Source organism: Pan troglodytes, chromosome 16, assembly GCF_028858775.2.
Source record: "Pan troglodytes isolate AG18354 chromosome 16, NHGRI_mPanTro3-v2.0_pri, whole genome shotgun sequence".
Taxonomy (NCBI): Eukaryota; Metazoa; Chordata; class Mammalia; order Primates; family Hominidae; genus Pan; species Pan troglodytes.
In genome coordinates, this window is record NC_072414.2 from 66,624,993 (window position 1) to 66,642,034 (window position 17,042).

The window sequence follows — 17,042 nt, forward strand, 5'->3', positions numbered from 1 at the left end:
GCTCTGGTCTCCATCTGACTACCCTGAGAACGTGAATCAGGTGACTGGTATGCCAGACTGAACCTCTATCACAGTCTAAATAAATGGAATGTACTTCCTTCTGAAAGACTGGGCTCTTCAATTACTGAAAACACTCAAGTCATGGTTAGAATGATCCCAAGCAAAGCCCCTCACATATACTAAACCAACTATGCTGCCCTAACTCTTCTCATTGCAACCTCCTTCAACCCAAAGGACCAAGAGTTTGGAGAGCTAGGATCTAGTTCTCTCACCAAAATATTATATAATCTTATACCATCATCTAACTTCTCAGGGTCTTAACTTCCTGTATATAGAATGCTCACTGTGGTTATCTCCAGTAGAGTTTCTAGCATTAACAAATTAATATCAGCAAGATCATTACAATAATTATTCTGAAAGGTATACACTATGCAAATATAATTTATGCCCAAGTATTCCTAATGCCTTGTACTGGTGTGGAAAAAGTGGTGATGGCAGTGAAGATGCAATTTAGGTCTCTGAAAAAAAAAAACAACAACAAAAAACCAAGGCCAGGCGCGGGGGCTCATGCCTGTAATCCCAGCACTTTGGGAGGCCGAGGCAGGCAGATCATGAGGTCAGGAGATCGAGACCATCCTGGCTAACACGGTGAAACCTTGTCTCTACTAAAAATACAAAAAATTAGCCAGGCATGGTGGCATGCGCCTGTATTCCCAGCTACTCAGGAGGCTGAGGCAGGAGAATTGCTTGAACCCAGGAGACGGAAGTTGCAGTGCGCCGAGATGCACCACTGCACTCCAGCCTGGGTGACAGAGTGAGACTCTGTCTCTAAAAAACAAAACAAAACAAAACACCAAGGCTGACCAAAATTATGAAGGTAAGGCAGAGTGGTTGAGACACCACAGACAGCTAGATGATGAACCACTATGAAGCTAGCCACAGTATGGGTTAAGTTCTAGTTCCAATAATTTGATGAAGCACTCTGTGAGAGCACACTTATGCCATAGCTAGGTGCTAGGATGATAGTATACAACCAAGACATGCTGCTCAACAAGGAGAGAGAAGAAATATGCTGGGCACAGTGGCTCAGGCCTGTAATCCCAGCACTTTGGGAGGCCGAGGTGGGTGTATCAGCGGAGGTCAGGAGTTCAAGACCAGCCTGATCAACATGGTGAAATGCCATCTCTACTAAATACAAAAAATTAGCCAGGTGTGGTGGCGCATGCCTGTAATCCCAGCTACATGGGAGGCTGGGGCAAGAAGAATTGCTTGAACCCAGGAAGCGGAGGTTACAGTGAGCCAAGATTGTGCCATTCCACTCCAGCCTGGGCAACAAGAGCAAAACTTCGTCTCAAAAAAATAAATAAATAATAGAAATATATATATATATATAGGCAAATAATGAAAATATGATGTGATTAGAGTTAGAAAGGAGTTTATATAAAGTGTCATAGAAATATGGATGAGACGGGCTGGGTACAGTGGCTCATGCCCAAATCTCAGCACTTTGGGAGGCCAAGGTGGGCAGATCACTTGAGCCCAGGAGTTTGAGACCAGCTTGGGCAACATAGTGGGACCCCTGTCTTTATAAAAAAATTAAAAACCACATGAGAACACATCCTGGCTAAAAAATAAAATAAAAGAGGGCTGGGAGCGGTGGCTCATGCCTGTAATCCCAGCACTTTGGGAGGCTGAGGTGGGCAGATCATGAGGTCAGGAGATCAAGACCATCCTGGCCAACATGGTGAAACCCTGTCTCTACTAAAAATACAAAAATTAGCTGGGCATGGTGCCGCCCACGTGTAGTCCCAGCTACTTGGAAAGCTGAAGCAGGAGAATCGCTTGAACCCAGGAGGCAGAGATTGCAGTGAGCCGAGATCGCGCCACTGCACTCCAGCCTGGTGACAGAGCAAGACTCTGTCTCAAAAGAAAAAAAAATAAAAATAAAATAAAGAGAAAGAAATATGGATGAGACTACTCAGGAGGCTGAGATGGGAGGATCACTTGAGCCCAGGAGGTCATGGCTGCAGTGAGCCACAGTCCACACCACTTGCACTCCGGCCTGAGCAATATATATATGTATATGACCAGCCTGACCAACATGGCGAAACCCCGTCTCTACTAAAAATACAAAAACTAGCCAGGCATGGTGGCGTGCACCTGTAATCCCAGCTACTTGGGAGGCTGAGGTAGGAGAATCGCTGGAACCCAGGAGGTGGAGGTTGCAGTGAGCTGAGATCAAGATTGCGCCACTGCACTCCAGCCTTGGGGACAGAGTGAGACTCCGTCTCCAAAAAATATATATATATATAATATGTGTATATGAAAATATATGCATATATATTGATATTTATATATATGAAAATATATACATATATTTTACATATGTGGGTGAAAAAGCAGAGCTGGATCAGGAAGACAGAATGGGTATGAAAATACAAGGTCAGGATAACACCATTAGCAATATACACAGACAAGGGAAGAACAAGAGAATAAGGATTATCAACGTACTGCCTCAATATTAAATCAAAACATCCTATTAGAAATAGGTTTCTTGCCCAGTGGTCACTCTTCAGTGGGTATGTGTTTCCCCAGGGGTGGACAGAATGATTCACCAGGATGCAGGAAGAAGATACGGAATATTCTATTTATTTTTTATTTTAACTAAAAACAGTAGAAATTAAACTTTATGAATTTTAATGTATTGATGAAAACCAGGACCCTTATGAAGTTCCATGCCAGCCAATTGCTGCCCGTTATTTGAGATATCTGAGGAAAATGTGACATTCCATAACAAGAAGTCTATCCATGCAAGTGGGTATACATCAATTTTTTAAAATTGCAGTAAAATATACATTACATAAAATTTACCATTTTAACCATTTTTAAGTGTACAGTTCAGTGGCATTAAGTGCATTCACACTATACAACCATGCCAATTTTTAACTAAAGCATACAAAAATGAGTATGTGGCTTAAAAAGATACTTGTAAAGAAACTATATGTTAAATAACGATAATACTAATGTAATCATAAGTAAACAAGAAAATGGCAGAACACTTTCCCTATTCCTCTTACAGGCCTTCTTTAGCTAGAATGAGGTTGTCAAAAATTAATTAAATCTATGAAGATGGTCTCCCAAATTATAAAGTATCAAGAAGGTCATTCCAAACATGAATCCACATTAACTATTATGAATTAACTTCACCCTAAGTATATACTCTACATCAAAACTCTGCAAACTATAGCTCATGGGCCAAATCCAACCCACTGCCTGTTTCTGTAAATAAAGTTTTATTGGCGCACAGTCATGGTCTAGGCAAAGTGAAAAGAACACAGAGGATAATGTCTAGAAAATGTACGCACGGCCAGGGGTGGTGACTCACACCTGTAATCCTAGCACTTTGGGAGGCCGAGGTGGGCAGATTACCTGAGGTCAGAAGTTCGAGACCAGCACTGGGCGTGGTGGCATACACCTGTAATCCCAGCTACTCGGGAGGCTGAGGCACGAGAATCGCTTGAACCCGGGAGGTGGAGCTTGCAGTGAGCCAAGATCGTGCCACTGCACTCCAGCCTGGGCGACAGGGCGAGACTCTGTCTCAAAAAAAAAAAAAGAAAAAGAAAAAGAAAAAATGTACACACAATGCAAAAATGAAAAACAATTCAGTATAGCACAATGGTCAAATAAATAATTCAAAGGTAATAGGAAATGAGTATTCCTTTTTAAAAATAATGTTTGTTAACAGATGTTCATACCAGATAATGCACGAAATATGCAGAAAATTCTAAATATTCACATAATATTTTGATTTTCTTTTAGTAAAAAATTTGTATCCATCTTATAAAGTTTTGTAATCTGCTTTCTCGCTTAGGAGCATCCTCGAGTTTCATGAAAACATTCTTCAAATACTGTATCTTACTTTTTATGGCCGCATAAATCATAGATCATACCATATTGATATACAGCACATGGATCATACCTACTGATTAACTTTTAAGTTACTTCTCATTTTTGCTATTACAGACTCGGCCCAAACACACTATCTTTGACTACCCTTGCTAAAAAAATCACTCCCATCTGACCACTTACAACAGTGTGGGTTACCACTGACCTAGCACTTATGCTACATTACCTACTTTGTTCTGTTCTGTGTTCTTGCTCTAACTTCCCAAGGAGTTTATAAGCCAACAGGGGGCAGGAATGATGTCATTCATACCTGTCACCCAACACTATGCCCAGTTCAGCGTAAGTACACAAAACTCTACTGAATTAAGAAATAAAAACAGCAATATATATATATATATATATATATATATTTTAAAAGCAAACACTAGCCAATCAAAAGTTAGAAGTCTAAAAAGAGGTTATAAAAAAAGGGCAACTTGAGATTAACTACAAGAAAAAGCAATAAAAATCATGCCAACTTTGTTACATGACTGAAAAGGCCAGGAAGATAAAGTTGTTGACAATAATATAATATAAAAGAGTTACGAAGCAAGGGCTTCAGTGGAAAAACTTCAGTCATGTCCAATATGAACTGAAAATGAACTATCCTGGAACTATTACAATGACTGATGAAAATAAGCAGTTGATCAGTGAAGGAGAAGACAGGGTTAAGGAAGCAAAATGGGAAATCACTCCCATTCAGATAAAACCCAAAGCTCCTGAAACCAGGTGACCAAGAATAAAGCTCAGAGGAAACAGGATACAGACACTGCTAAAGAGGAACAGGTAGAGGCACAAAAACAGTTATAGGAGAAAACAGGAAAGAATCTAGAATCCAAAGACCCAAATACTCTGAAGGCAGGTCAGACTTGCCAAATGACACTGGTAGAAGGCCAGTTATCCTGGAACTAAAGTTTGAAAAGCATGAGCTGGCCTGGCGCGGTGGCTCACACCTGTAATCCCAGCACTGTGGGAGGCCAAGGCGGGTGGATCACCTGAGCTCAGGAGTTCGAGACCAACCTGGCCAACATGGTGAAACCCTGTCTCTGCTAAAAATACAAAAATTAGCCAGGTGTGGTGGCAGGCGCCTGTAATCCCAGCTACTCCAGAGGCTGAGGCAGGAGAATCGCTTGAAGCCGGGAGGTGGAGGTTGCAGTGAGCCGAGATGGCACCACTGCACTCCAGCCTGGGTGACAGAGCAAGACTCCGTCTCAAAAAATAAATAAATAAATAAATAAAAAATAAAACGTAAAGAAAAAGAAAAGCATGAGTTGCTTCTCTAACCACTAGCCCAGTACTTGTTAGCCCTAAGCAGTGCGCTAACCACTGAACACCAATATGAATGTTCAAAAGCACAAGCTGAGCATCCCTAATCCAAACATCCAAAATCCAAAAATTTCTGAGCGCCAACGTGATGTTCAAAGAAAATGCTGATTGGAGCATTTTGGATTTCTGGATTAGGGATGCTCAACTGGTATGTATTCCAGAAATACTCCAAAATCCTTTTAAAAAAATCCAAAATCTGAAACACTTCTGGTCCCAAGCATTTTGCGTTAAGAGATACGCAACTTTTATTTGGGAGGAGAGAGTGCAGCATAGAAAGAAAACTTTTGTTCAGTTTCAAAAAAAAAAAAAAAGCTAATAAATAGTACCCACTTCATATCATGCCACATGATGAGGAGCTATTGAAATGCAAAGTAGAAAAGTAAAGAAAACAAACATGACTAGCTGTAAAGTTCGTTCACAGCATGTTGACAAAGTGCCCCACTATAAAGACTAACAGGGTCCACAGTGGGAGACGCCTTAATTCTGCCTTAATGATGCTGGGCACTGGTCACCATTTTCTGGCTCAACTGTAGGACTCTACAAACATAACTTACAACAAAACCCAGAAATGTTGTATGAAGAAGGTTTCAGGTGTTTTCCTGTACTCCTCTAAATGCAGAGTTGATTCATTCATTTGAGACATAGATACTAAGGACTAGCTATGTTCTAAACACTGTCAGGAAAGCAGAGTGTGAAAAATATTTCCCAAGAGGAAATACTGACATCACAGGTCAGTAAGAGAAAGATAAGAGAACATAAAATAAATGCAAGGCAGGCTAATGTGCTCAGTTGTCTCTTATTCTTCCCTTTCCTCATACTTTAATACAAATATTAGGAAGTCGTGAGTGAATAAGCTGTCTCAGTACTTGGCTTACTCAGCCCAAAGGGCCTGGCTCTGCATTAAACTGGCCTTTGGCCACTGCGAGAGAAAAGCACTTCCCTTGGAAAAGACAAACAGTCTTCCCAGATTTCTTTACCTTTCAATTACAAGGGCCATGCAAGTACTGCAGGCTGGCTGCCTTCCTGTGCCGTTTTTCTGCCACCCTTTGACACAGAGGCCCTTTGGCCAGGACAACTTGTAACAAACCCATTGTTGTGTAACCCTCAGTGCCACTTATTTATTGGTTTTTGTCACACACACACTGTAAGGGGGAACTTTGTCCTGCACTTATCACACTAAAGGGTACCTGAATGTTAAACTACAAATGTTTTACTGACAGATTAAACAGGCATCATGAGAAGGTGCCTGAGAATATATGGGACCTTCTTCTCAACTCTCAAATTCTAGGCCCTGGGTTTTCAAGCCTATTAGATATATGAAGCACATCCAAGGAAGTTTAAAAGTCAAGAAAACCTCAGTAGAACCATGAAAACCTGGCAAAATTCACTTCCTGCCTCAGGTGGTGGGATGACTGTTAAAATGAACAGACCGTTAAAGCCCAACCATACTGCAACAAGATAATATCGACCATCTTTCCATTTAAAAGGTTCAATTCCATTCCTCATTTCTCTCCACCTCCAGTAACAAAGAGAAAAAGGGAAATCAGCACTAAACAGAGGCACTGTCATGCCTATAGGACCACCTCTCTCTAAATATAAATGAGTTAAAGGCCAGCTGTCTACTTTGTTTGTTTTGAGATGCAGTTTCACTCTTGTTGCCCAAGCTGGAGTGCAATGGCACGATCTCGGCTCACTGCAGCCTCCACCTCCTGGGTTCAAGCAATTCTCCTGCCTCAGCCTCCCAAGTAGTTGGGATTACAGGCATGCACCACCAGGCCCAGCTAATTTTTTGTATTTTTAGTAGAGACGGGGTTTCGTCATGTTGGCCAGTCTGGTCTTGAACTCCTGGCCTCAGGTGATCTGCCCACCTCAATCTCCCAAAGTGCTGGGATTAGAGACATCAGCCACCATGCCCGGCCTCAGCTATCTACTTTCATGTTCTACAGGCAAAAGAGCCTTAACTTAACTGTTAAATTTTTATTCAACTGCATGTTACAATGACTATTCAAGTTCATAGACTAAGATTTCAGAGAGGGATGCCTTTCATCTGCCCCTCATGGTCACCATTTTCAGCTGTGACATGGGATTTGATAAATATGAATTATACCCATACACAGAGCTGCACCCTAAACAAGGCTTGGTTTCCCTCTGCTCCCTGGGACTGATGTTATGTCTATATGACAAACATTCTGAATGGTCACAGAAAAACTATTCTTTACATGATTCTTTAAACCCACTCCCACCCCAAGAGAAGAGATTAAAATCTGCTTGTGCTAAATCATCAGTGTTGGATTAGCTAACTATTATAAACCAACAAATTCCTCAACTCCTTATTGCAATCCTGAAAGAACACTGAAAAGCCAGAACTGAAGACAGATTATATTTCTTTCTTTCCTTTTTTTTTTTTTTTTTTTTTTTTTTGAGACAGAGTTTTGCTTTGTTGCCCAGGCTGGAGGGCAGTGGCACAATCTCAGCTCACTGCAACCTCCGACTCCCAGGTTCAGGCAATTCTTGTGCCTCAGTCTCCCGAGTAGCTGGCATTACAGGCACCCACCACCACACCCAGCTGATTTTTTGTATTTGTGTACAGATGGGGTTTCACCATGTTGCCTAGGCTGGTCTCAAACTCCTGAGCTCAGGCAACCTGCCCGTCCCAGCCTCCGAAAGTGTTAAGATTACAGGCATAAGCCACCACACGTGGCCGACAGATTATATTTCTATAGCTTCATCAATCTACTAGTCTCAATATCAATGTACATAAACTGGAGAAAATTCTAAGGCAGACCTTTTTACTTACAGGGCTCAATGAGTGCAAAAATAATTATAACTCTACCTTCTATCAGAAACCTATTCTGAGCCACGTCTTATTGCCATTCTCAGGCCACAAACATTTTCCAAACTAATCTGGATTCTAAATAAGTTTCTTGAAAAATAGTAACATTTTACTGCCCTATGATCTCTTTACCTCATTTATGTACAGTTAACAATCTAGAAAAAGGAAACCGACAAAACAGCAAAAGCAGAATAACCAAAACCTGGAAGCCACCAAGATGTCCTGCAATAGGTGAATGGGTAAACAAACTGATACATCCACACAATGGAACATTATCCGTCAATTAAAGAAATGACCTATCAAGTCACAAAACGACATGAATGAATCTTAAATGCATCTTGCTAAGTGAAAGAAGCCAGTCTGAAAGGGCTACATATTGTATGATTTTAATTATGTGATATTCTGGAAAAATGCAAAACTGCAGGGATGGTATAATAAAAAGATCAGTAGTTGCCAGGGGGAAGTGGGGGAAGTTGAACAGGTAAGGCACAAGAGATTGTTTAGGACAATGAAACTATTCTGTTTAATACTGTAATGACAGATACATGATGCTATGTATTTGTCAAAACCCACAGAATTTTACAGCACAAAGAGTGAGCCTTAGTGTTCGCAAATTTTTAAAAATCATTTAGGAGGTTAGGAGATCCCAGGATGGAATGCAGAATGTGAAAAAACAAATTAATTGTATTATGAATATATGAAACAAGTCAATGAAGGAAATGGGAGACCTAAATAACTCTAGAAATGAATGGAGTCAGATGAAAGGCAAAAGAAACAGTACGTAAGCACCACATTCTATTTGATAGTCTCCCACAGGAATGGCGATACAAGTTAATAATTCTGATACCACTATACATGTATACTGGAATTGAATAATTATGTAAAGAATGAATGACAATAGGAGACAGGTTTCTCACTGTTGGAGTGAGAAGTAACAGACAAGCAAAAGGAGAAGGCTAGAAGGATCCATGTGGTAATGGATTAAAGTTGGAGACATCAGTATGAACTCATACTTAGTATAGTACAATATACATAGTTACATATAGAAATATTTAAATATGTATATATATACTGGTTAAATATACACACATATATTTTCTTTTCTGTGAACTCTGCAGAGAAGTATACACATATTTTCATGCTGTCAGCTATAAGGGTGACACCCAGGAGCAATGAGCATACCTAGTGAAGAAGAAAGAAAGGAGAAGGGGGGAGGAGGGAGGGGGAGAGGGAGGGGGTGGAGGGAGGAGGAGGAGGAGAAGCAGCAGCAGCAGCAGCAGTAGTAGTAGTAGTGGTAGTAGTAAGCATCTTTCAGTGTGAGAAAGTACCTAAGTACTAAAAAAAAAAAAAAAAAAAAAAACCACAATGATTGGAGTACGTCAAAGAGACATGAGATCCAAGTGAAAGATTGGAGACTAGCCAAAACTGAAATAATCTGAGTACCAAAATAAAGTAATATTGAATTATAAGCCAAAGTATAAAATAAATACCCATGAGTACATGCTGATATAAATAAATGACTGAATAAATAAACAAATGGAGGAGAAGAGAGGAATCTCTGGCATAAAAGAATTCCAAGTAATGTCTGAAGATGCTGTGTCCTCAAGGAGAGGGAACATAACTTCTCACTCCCTGGGTGTGGGCTGCACATAGTGATTTCCTTCCAAAGAGTACATACGTAAAGGGGAAGAAAGAGTCACTTTACAGAGGAGAAACTAGATATATCCTACTTTAGCCAGGTGATCAAGGTGAACATCAAAAGTTATAAACCATGGTGACAATATATACACTTGACACAAGGTGATGAAAATGGTACTTTACCTCTGTTGTCTTCCACCCCCAAACATATAACCCCAGTCTAATCATGATTAAAACATCAAGTACCAACTGAGAGACATTCTACAAAATACCTGACCAGTATTCATCAAAATGTCTAGGTCATCAAAAACAAGGAAGGTCTGAGAAACTGTAAGAGCCAAGCAGAGAAATGACTACCAAATATGATGTGATATGCTGGACAGGATCCTGGAACAAGGGCATCCGGGTAAAAACTAAGGCAATCTGAATAAAATATGGACTTTGTTTAATGATAATGCATCAACATTGGTTCAATAATTATAACAAATATACCATACAAATGTAAGACATTAATAACAGGGGGGAAAATGTGTAGAAAGAAATAATATGAATTGCTAATAAGGGTAATCTTCAAACGCACGGAAGATTATAAACTGCCTATTTGAACTTCTAACAAATCAACAATTTCTGGTAAAAGAAAAAAGATTTTCAGACAGGGCAACATAGTGAGACCTTGTCTCTACTAAAAGTAAAAAGACTAGCCAGGCATGGTGGCACACACCTGTAGTCCCAGCTACTCAGGAGGCTGAGGTGGGAGGATCATTTGAGCCCGGGAGTTCAAGGCTGTAGTGAGCTGTGATCGTATCACTGCATTCCAACCTGAGTGACAAAGCAAGACCCTGTCTCAAAAATGAATGAAAGAAAGAAAGAAAGAAAGAAAGAAAGAAAGAAAGAAAGAAAGAAAGAAAGAAAGAGGTTAAAGTCTAAATGGAAAGAATCATTTTCTATCCAAGCATTCTACAGTTTTTCTAAGGACACAGAAGTCACAACTGAATTTCAGTCTCATATTTGCAAACATCGTCATTTCAGATAGTTGTTTCATATGCACCAAAGGAAACTACCTTGAAAGTGTATATTACATACATTAAAACATTTTTTTAGGCCAGGCGCAGTGGCTCACACCTGTAATCCCAGCACTTTGGGAGGCCGAGGCAGGCAGATCAACTGAGGTCAGGAGTTCGAAATCAGCTTGGGCAACACGGCATTATCCCATCTCTACTAAAAGTACAAAAATTAGCCGGGCGCAGTGGCTCATGCCTGTAATCTCAGCACTTTGGGAGGCCGAGAGTTCGAGACCAGCCTGACCAACATGGAGCCCCGTTTCTACTAAAAATACAAAATTAGCCAGACGTGGTGGCACATGCCTGTAATCCCAGCTACTCGGGAGGCTGAGGCAGGAGAATCTTTTGAACCCAGGAGGCGGAAGTTGCGGTGAGCCAAGATCACGCCATTGCACTCCAGCCTGGGCAGTAAGAGCGAAACTCTGTCTCAAAAAAAAAAAAAAAAAAATTAGCCAGGCATGGCAGCAAGTGCCTGTAGTACCAGCTTCTAGGGAGGCTGAGGCAGGAGAATCACCTGAACACGGGAGGTGGAGGTTGCAGTGAGCCGAGATCACACCACTGCACTCCAGCCCGGGCAACAGAGCGACGCTCCATCTCAAAAAAAAAAAAAAAAAAAAAAAAAATAGTTTTAATTTAGTTGTTTATTCACTTGAATCAGGCATCTCCAAAACTTAAAATGTTGGCCCCTGACACAGGTGTCACACCACAAGCTATTAATAGAATTCACCCAGCACACTAAAACCTTACTACACTGCCACCAGGACCACAGTGTGAGGAGCAACAATGGTAGCAAGAAGTATCCGGAATTTTATGTAATAAACTTTCTGAGTGGGGTCTAGAGAGACCTAGCTCACTCTAAATTGTGCCTTTTAGAAGGTACTGCCATAGCATGACTCTAGCTTATAATTTTAAATGAGTTAATGAATACTCATTTAAAATTTCTTTTGGTTGTTCATTTTGAGACAGTCTCACACTGTCACCCAGGCTGAAGTGCAGTGGCATGATCTCGGCTAATCACAACCTCCGCCTCCCTGGCTCAAGCCATCCTTCCACCTCAGCCTCCTGAGTAGCTGGGACCACAGGTGCACGCTGCCACGCCCAGCTAATTTTTTTTTTTTTTTTTGTAGGGATGGGGTTTTGCCACGTTGCTCAGGCTGGTCTCGAACTCCTGGGCTCAAGCGATCCACCTGCCCCAGCCTCCTGAAGTAGTGAGATTACAGGTGTGAGCCACTTGCACCCAGCCTCTCACTTAAAATTTCTAATACATTCTGCTACCATCTGTGAGTACAAAACCATCTAAGTAAAATAAGAATAGTTTGCCATTTGGAAGTAATTTTTTAAAACAACATTCATATTAATTTAAGGAGCATAACAGATTCCAGTGAATGTTATGATTCGCTATTGTAACATTATTCTAGTAAATATGTTGGAGAAGAACAGTTCTAGTGAATTAACTATGGTTTTGGAAGGCAGCTATGCTCACCATCATACCACCAACACAACTATGGTTTTATTTTATATTATTTATTTTTGAGACAGAGTCTGGCTCTATCGCCCAGGCTGGAGTGGCACAATATCAGCTCACTGCAACCTCTGCCTCCTGGGTTCAAGGGATTCTCCTGCCTCAGCCTCCAAAGTAGCAGGGATTACAGGCATGCGCCTCCACGCCTGGCTAATTTTTGTATTTTTAGCAGAGACGAGGTTTCAACATGTTGGCCAGGCTGGCCTCGAACACCTGACCTCAGGTGATCTGCCCGCCTCAGCCTCCCAAAGTGCTAGGATTACAGGTGTGAGCCACCATGCCTGGTCACAACTATGGTTTTATAATCAGCAAATGGCATTTAATAATGTGTTAGTATCAAACAAAACTGGGCAGCAACAGAGACCAATGCACATTCTTCTTGGTGTGTCAGTAGGAACAAATACAGCAAATTAAAAATTGTCTGCTAGAAAATCAAAGATCACAGAGATGTTTGGATCAGTCACCTCCTCTCTTCTGAGGATGAGACTCAAATCACAGGAAGAAAAGTTACTCAAGAATCCTCTGGAACAGCCCAAGTGCAGGTTCAACTCAAACACTACTACCAACATCAGTAACAGGATTTAACGTTTTTTTTTTTTTTTCTTTTTCAGAAACAGAATCTCACTATTTTGCCCAGACTAGCCTTGAACTCCTGGGCTCAAACAATCCTCCTGCCTCAACCTCTCAAGTAGCTGGGACTATAGATGCATGCCACCACGCCCAGTAGTTACTGGATTTAAAACATCACTGTTAGTAAACTCTGGGCAGACTTTTCCTGAAGGAAGTGGTAAGAGAGGGCAGGAAGCTCACAGGCATCCCTAACAGCTTATTTCCTTTCCCTTAACATCTTGAGGAATGAGGCCTGGAGGAAGAGAACCATGTTGTATTTCTGTGACGCTCAGCCAGCATCCATTTTATTAGAATAATAAAGGATTTGTTTAAAGAGCAGCAGTGCTTATGGCTTATGGCCCTGAAACACCAGATTGAGAAGAAATATCAACTTGACCCTACTTACAGGAGTTGTGCCGACGACGGAAACTTTTGGACTGACTCAAGGATTCCATGTGCCTGTCGACATAGCTCTTTGAGCACTGTTGCTGCTGCGGGGAAACGGCAACATCCTGGCTCTTCACATCTGTCCTCTTAGGGATATTCTGAGGGGCACTGCTGGAAGAGGCTGGCTTCTTGACCAACTTGCCTGTGCCATTCTGATTGATGCCCACTTGGCAGCCAGCACCAGAGGGGCCTAATTCTGTTTGATGAAGGTCTCCAAAATGTTGGTTGTCTCCAGGTCCTGGTATCTCCAAAATTTTTAACTCCGTAATGTCACCTGCCCTGAAATACACAAAAAAGCCAAGTCTCAAAATTATAATAGTGGTAAGAATGATGAAACTGAGATCATTAGCAAACAGCTACCCCTTTGCAGGACTGCATTTTAATGAGTTATCAGAGGCTAGGAAAGGGGGCTGTGTGCTTAAGGACAGGGGTCAGCCACCAACTATCCAACTGACACAATGCTAGCCTTTAAAAAGAGGCTATTGCTAACAACAAAACTGTATTAATCTTACATTCCCACAATGTTTAATGGCTTTTGTTCATTCATTCACTCCCTTGCTCATTCAACAGGAGTATATAAAATACTTACTATGTGGTAAGCCCTGCGCTAGGAACTATTTTGATCTGGTATATAGAGATGAAAACCACTACGTGCCCACGGGAACTCAGTCTGGTCAGTGGAAAAGACAAGTACATATTCAATCAAAAATGTTAAATGGGCTGGGCACCATGGCTCATGCCTATAATCCCAGCATTTTGGGAGGCCGAGGCAGGCGAATCACTTGAGGCCAGGAGTTCGAGACCAGCCTGGTCAACATGGCAAAACCCTGTCTCAACTAAATAGAAATGATTAGTCGGGTGTGGTGGTACGCACCTGCAATCCTAGCTACCCAGGAGGCTGAGGCATGAGAATCATTTCACCCTGGGAGGCAAAGGTTGCAGTGAGCAGAGATCGCACCACTGCACTCCAGCCTGGGCAACAAAGTGAGACTCTGTCTCAAAAAAAAAAAAAAAATTTTTTTTTTAAAGTGTTAAATGTTATGACAGAGGTGTGCATAGGAGACTAGAGAGCCTAAAAGCAAAATATTTAAGTCAGTCTGGTGGAGATGAATGCAATACTTAAGCTAAATCTGGCCAGGGCAGGGGGAATGAGTGGCTAAGCAAAGAACAGCAGGGAGAAAGGCATCTCAGGTAGGGGCTCAGAGACTGAGGAAATGTAGAAAATATAGCCCACGTGAGGAACTGCAAGTGTTATGGTGATACTAAAGGGATGGATGCTTGTGGAAGGCCATCAGGAAGTAAGGTTGCAGAGGTAACCAAGGACCACATCATGATCACAATGGATTTTCCTGGTGGCTATAGGGAAGGAGAAGAAAAAAGAGGCAGTGGTACCAGTTAGAAGACCAAGCAAGAAATAATAGGGGATGAACCAAGCAAGCGGTAATACAAAGGGAGAAGGGATCAAGAGACATTTCGAATCCATACGATTTTGGCAACTAACTGAACACGAGGATTAAAGAGAAAGAAGAGTTTATTATGACTCCTAAGTTTCTAACATGGGGGAAAGGTGTTATTAGTCATAAATAATGGGTATGCCCTTGGAAAAACAAATCTACAGGAAAACATAACGAGATTAGCTCCGAAAATCTTGCATTTAAGATATCTTGTGGGATGTCCAATGGAAATGACCAGCAGACAAGGTGTCTGTCTCATAATGGGACTAAATTAAAGATTTGAGGTCTTGGCTGGGCATGGTGGCTCACACCTGTAATCCCAGCACTTTGGGAGGCCGAGAAGGGCAGATTACAAGGTCAGGAGATCGAGACCACCCTGGCTAACACGGTGAAACCCCGTCTCTACTAAAAATACAAAAACAAAATTAGTCGGGCATGGTGGCGGGCACCTGTAGTCCCAGCTACTCGGGAGGCTGAGGCGGGAGAATGGCATGAACCCGGGAGATGGAGTTTGCAGTGAGCCAAGATCGTGCCACTGCACTCCAGCCTGGGTGACAGAGTGAGACTCCATCAAAAAAAAAAAAAAAAAAAAAGATTTGAGGTCTCATTAATGTATAGAGTACACAAGAGTTTGTCTAGAGAATAAAAGCTGAGAAAAGAACCAAAGACAGAACCCTGAGTAATTCAATCTTAACAGGTGAGTAGAAGAAAAGGAACATAAAAAACAACAAAAAAAGTAAAGGAATGGAAGAATATGTGGAATACATGCAAAGAAAAACCAAAGAGGTGACAGGGAAACTAAAGGACAGTACTGTACTTTAAAAGATAGGGAGCATTTTGTTTTTATTTATTTTTTTAGAGACAGGGTCTTGCTCTATTACCCAGGCTGGAGTGCAGTGGTGCTATCATAGCTCACTGCAGCCTCCAACTCCTAGGCTCAAGTGATCTTCCTGTCTCAGCCCCAGGAGTAGCTGGGATTACAGGCACATGCCACCACACCCAGCTAATTTTTAAAATTTTTCTTTTGTAAAGACGAGGTCTCACTATGTTGACTAGCCAGTTTTGAAATCCTAGCCTCAAGTGATACTGCTGCCTTGGCCTCCCAAAGTGCTGGAATTACAGGTATAAGCCACTGCACCCATCAGGGAGCATCCAAATGAGATTGGGATTGAGATACTGTCAGTGAATTTGGCCATTAGGTTATTTGTAACCTTGGCAAAAACTAATTCAGCAAGATGATAAGTTAGAAAAAAAGATAATGGTAGGGTACGGAGGTTCTAGAGAATGAAGCCACAAAAGATAGAGAAAGCAGACTATTTGGCTCTGACAAGGATTATGGGTTAAAGGGAAGGGAAATGACACAACAATACCTAGTGGCAAATGCAAGATCTAAGAGAGAGGGTTGTTTTTAATCAAGGGGAGGCCAAGGAATGAATATCAGAATGCAAAGAGGAAATAAACAGTATAGGCCGGGCATGGTGGTTCACACCTGAAATCCCAGCACTTCGGGAGGCCACAACAGGCAGATTACTTGAGGCCAGTAGTTCGAGACCAGCCTGGCCAACACAGTGAAACCCCATCTCTACTAAAAATACAAAAAGCGGCCATATGCCAAGAGAATACTAGCAATCAGACCTAGGTTCAAGCTCCACAGACCACCAGGTTGGATTCAGAAGAGTCAGTCAGGACACTCACCTGAAGGTGACTTCTGGAACAAGACACTTCACTCCATTATGGAAAGGCCGGGTGAGAGAAATGGTCTGGCTGACCTGATCCACAGCTGACACTCTTCCCTGATAGACACCCAAGCTATCTCCACAATTGATGGACACAATACTTCCCAGCCAATCTGTAGCCATGTTTCACACGTGAGACCACTGTGAAGAGAAGGAACTATTCAGTGTGCCTTGGTGAAAAGACAAACTTTTAATTAAATTCAGCAAATATATCAGGCTCTGTACCAAGTGTTGGTTAATAAAACATATTCTATCACATTGTTAACTGAGGTAATAAATCTTAAAAAAATTAAAATTTTTTTCAGGAGTATGCATATTAATAAATAATATTTAATACATATAAAGATCTTATAATTGCTTTAAAGCGCATACATTGGATAAAGATATTTATTACACATCAAATCACACAAACTATAATCTGTTTATATTGTATTTTAATAAATCTGCTGTCAAAATGTTTTCAAAGACAGT

General features: G+C 41.3%; 1 protein-coding gene across 5 annotated transcripts in view; it reads right to left on the reverse strand.

The window, feature by feature from the left end:
* The window catches only part of EDC3 (enhancer of mRNA decapping 3), a 65,608-nt gene that overhangs the window by 27,470 nt on the left and 21,096 nt on the right, over nucleotides 1-17,042 (reverse strand). For all 5 annotated transcript variants that reach the window (XM_054667046.2, XM_016927192.3, XM_054667047.1 and 2 more), the window contains 2 exons: nucleotides 16,531-16,712; nucleotides 13,341-13,660 (listed from right to left, as the gene is read on the reverse strand). In XM_054667046.2, the coding sequence (XP_054523021.1) occupies nucleotides 13,341-13,660; nucleotides 16,531-16,694 (484 nt within the window). In that variant the 5' untranslated portion in view covers nucleotides 16,695-16,712. The remainder of the gene's footprint in view (nucleotides 1-13,340; nucleotides 13,661-16,530; nucleotides 16,713-17,042) is intronic.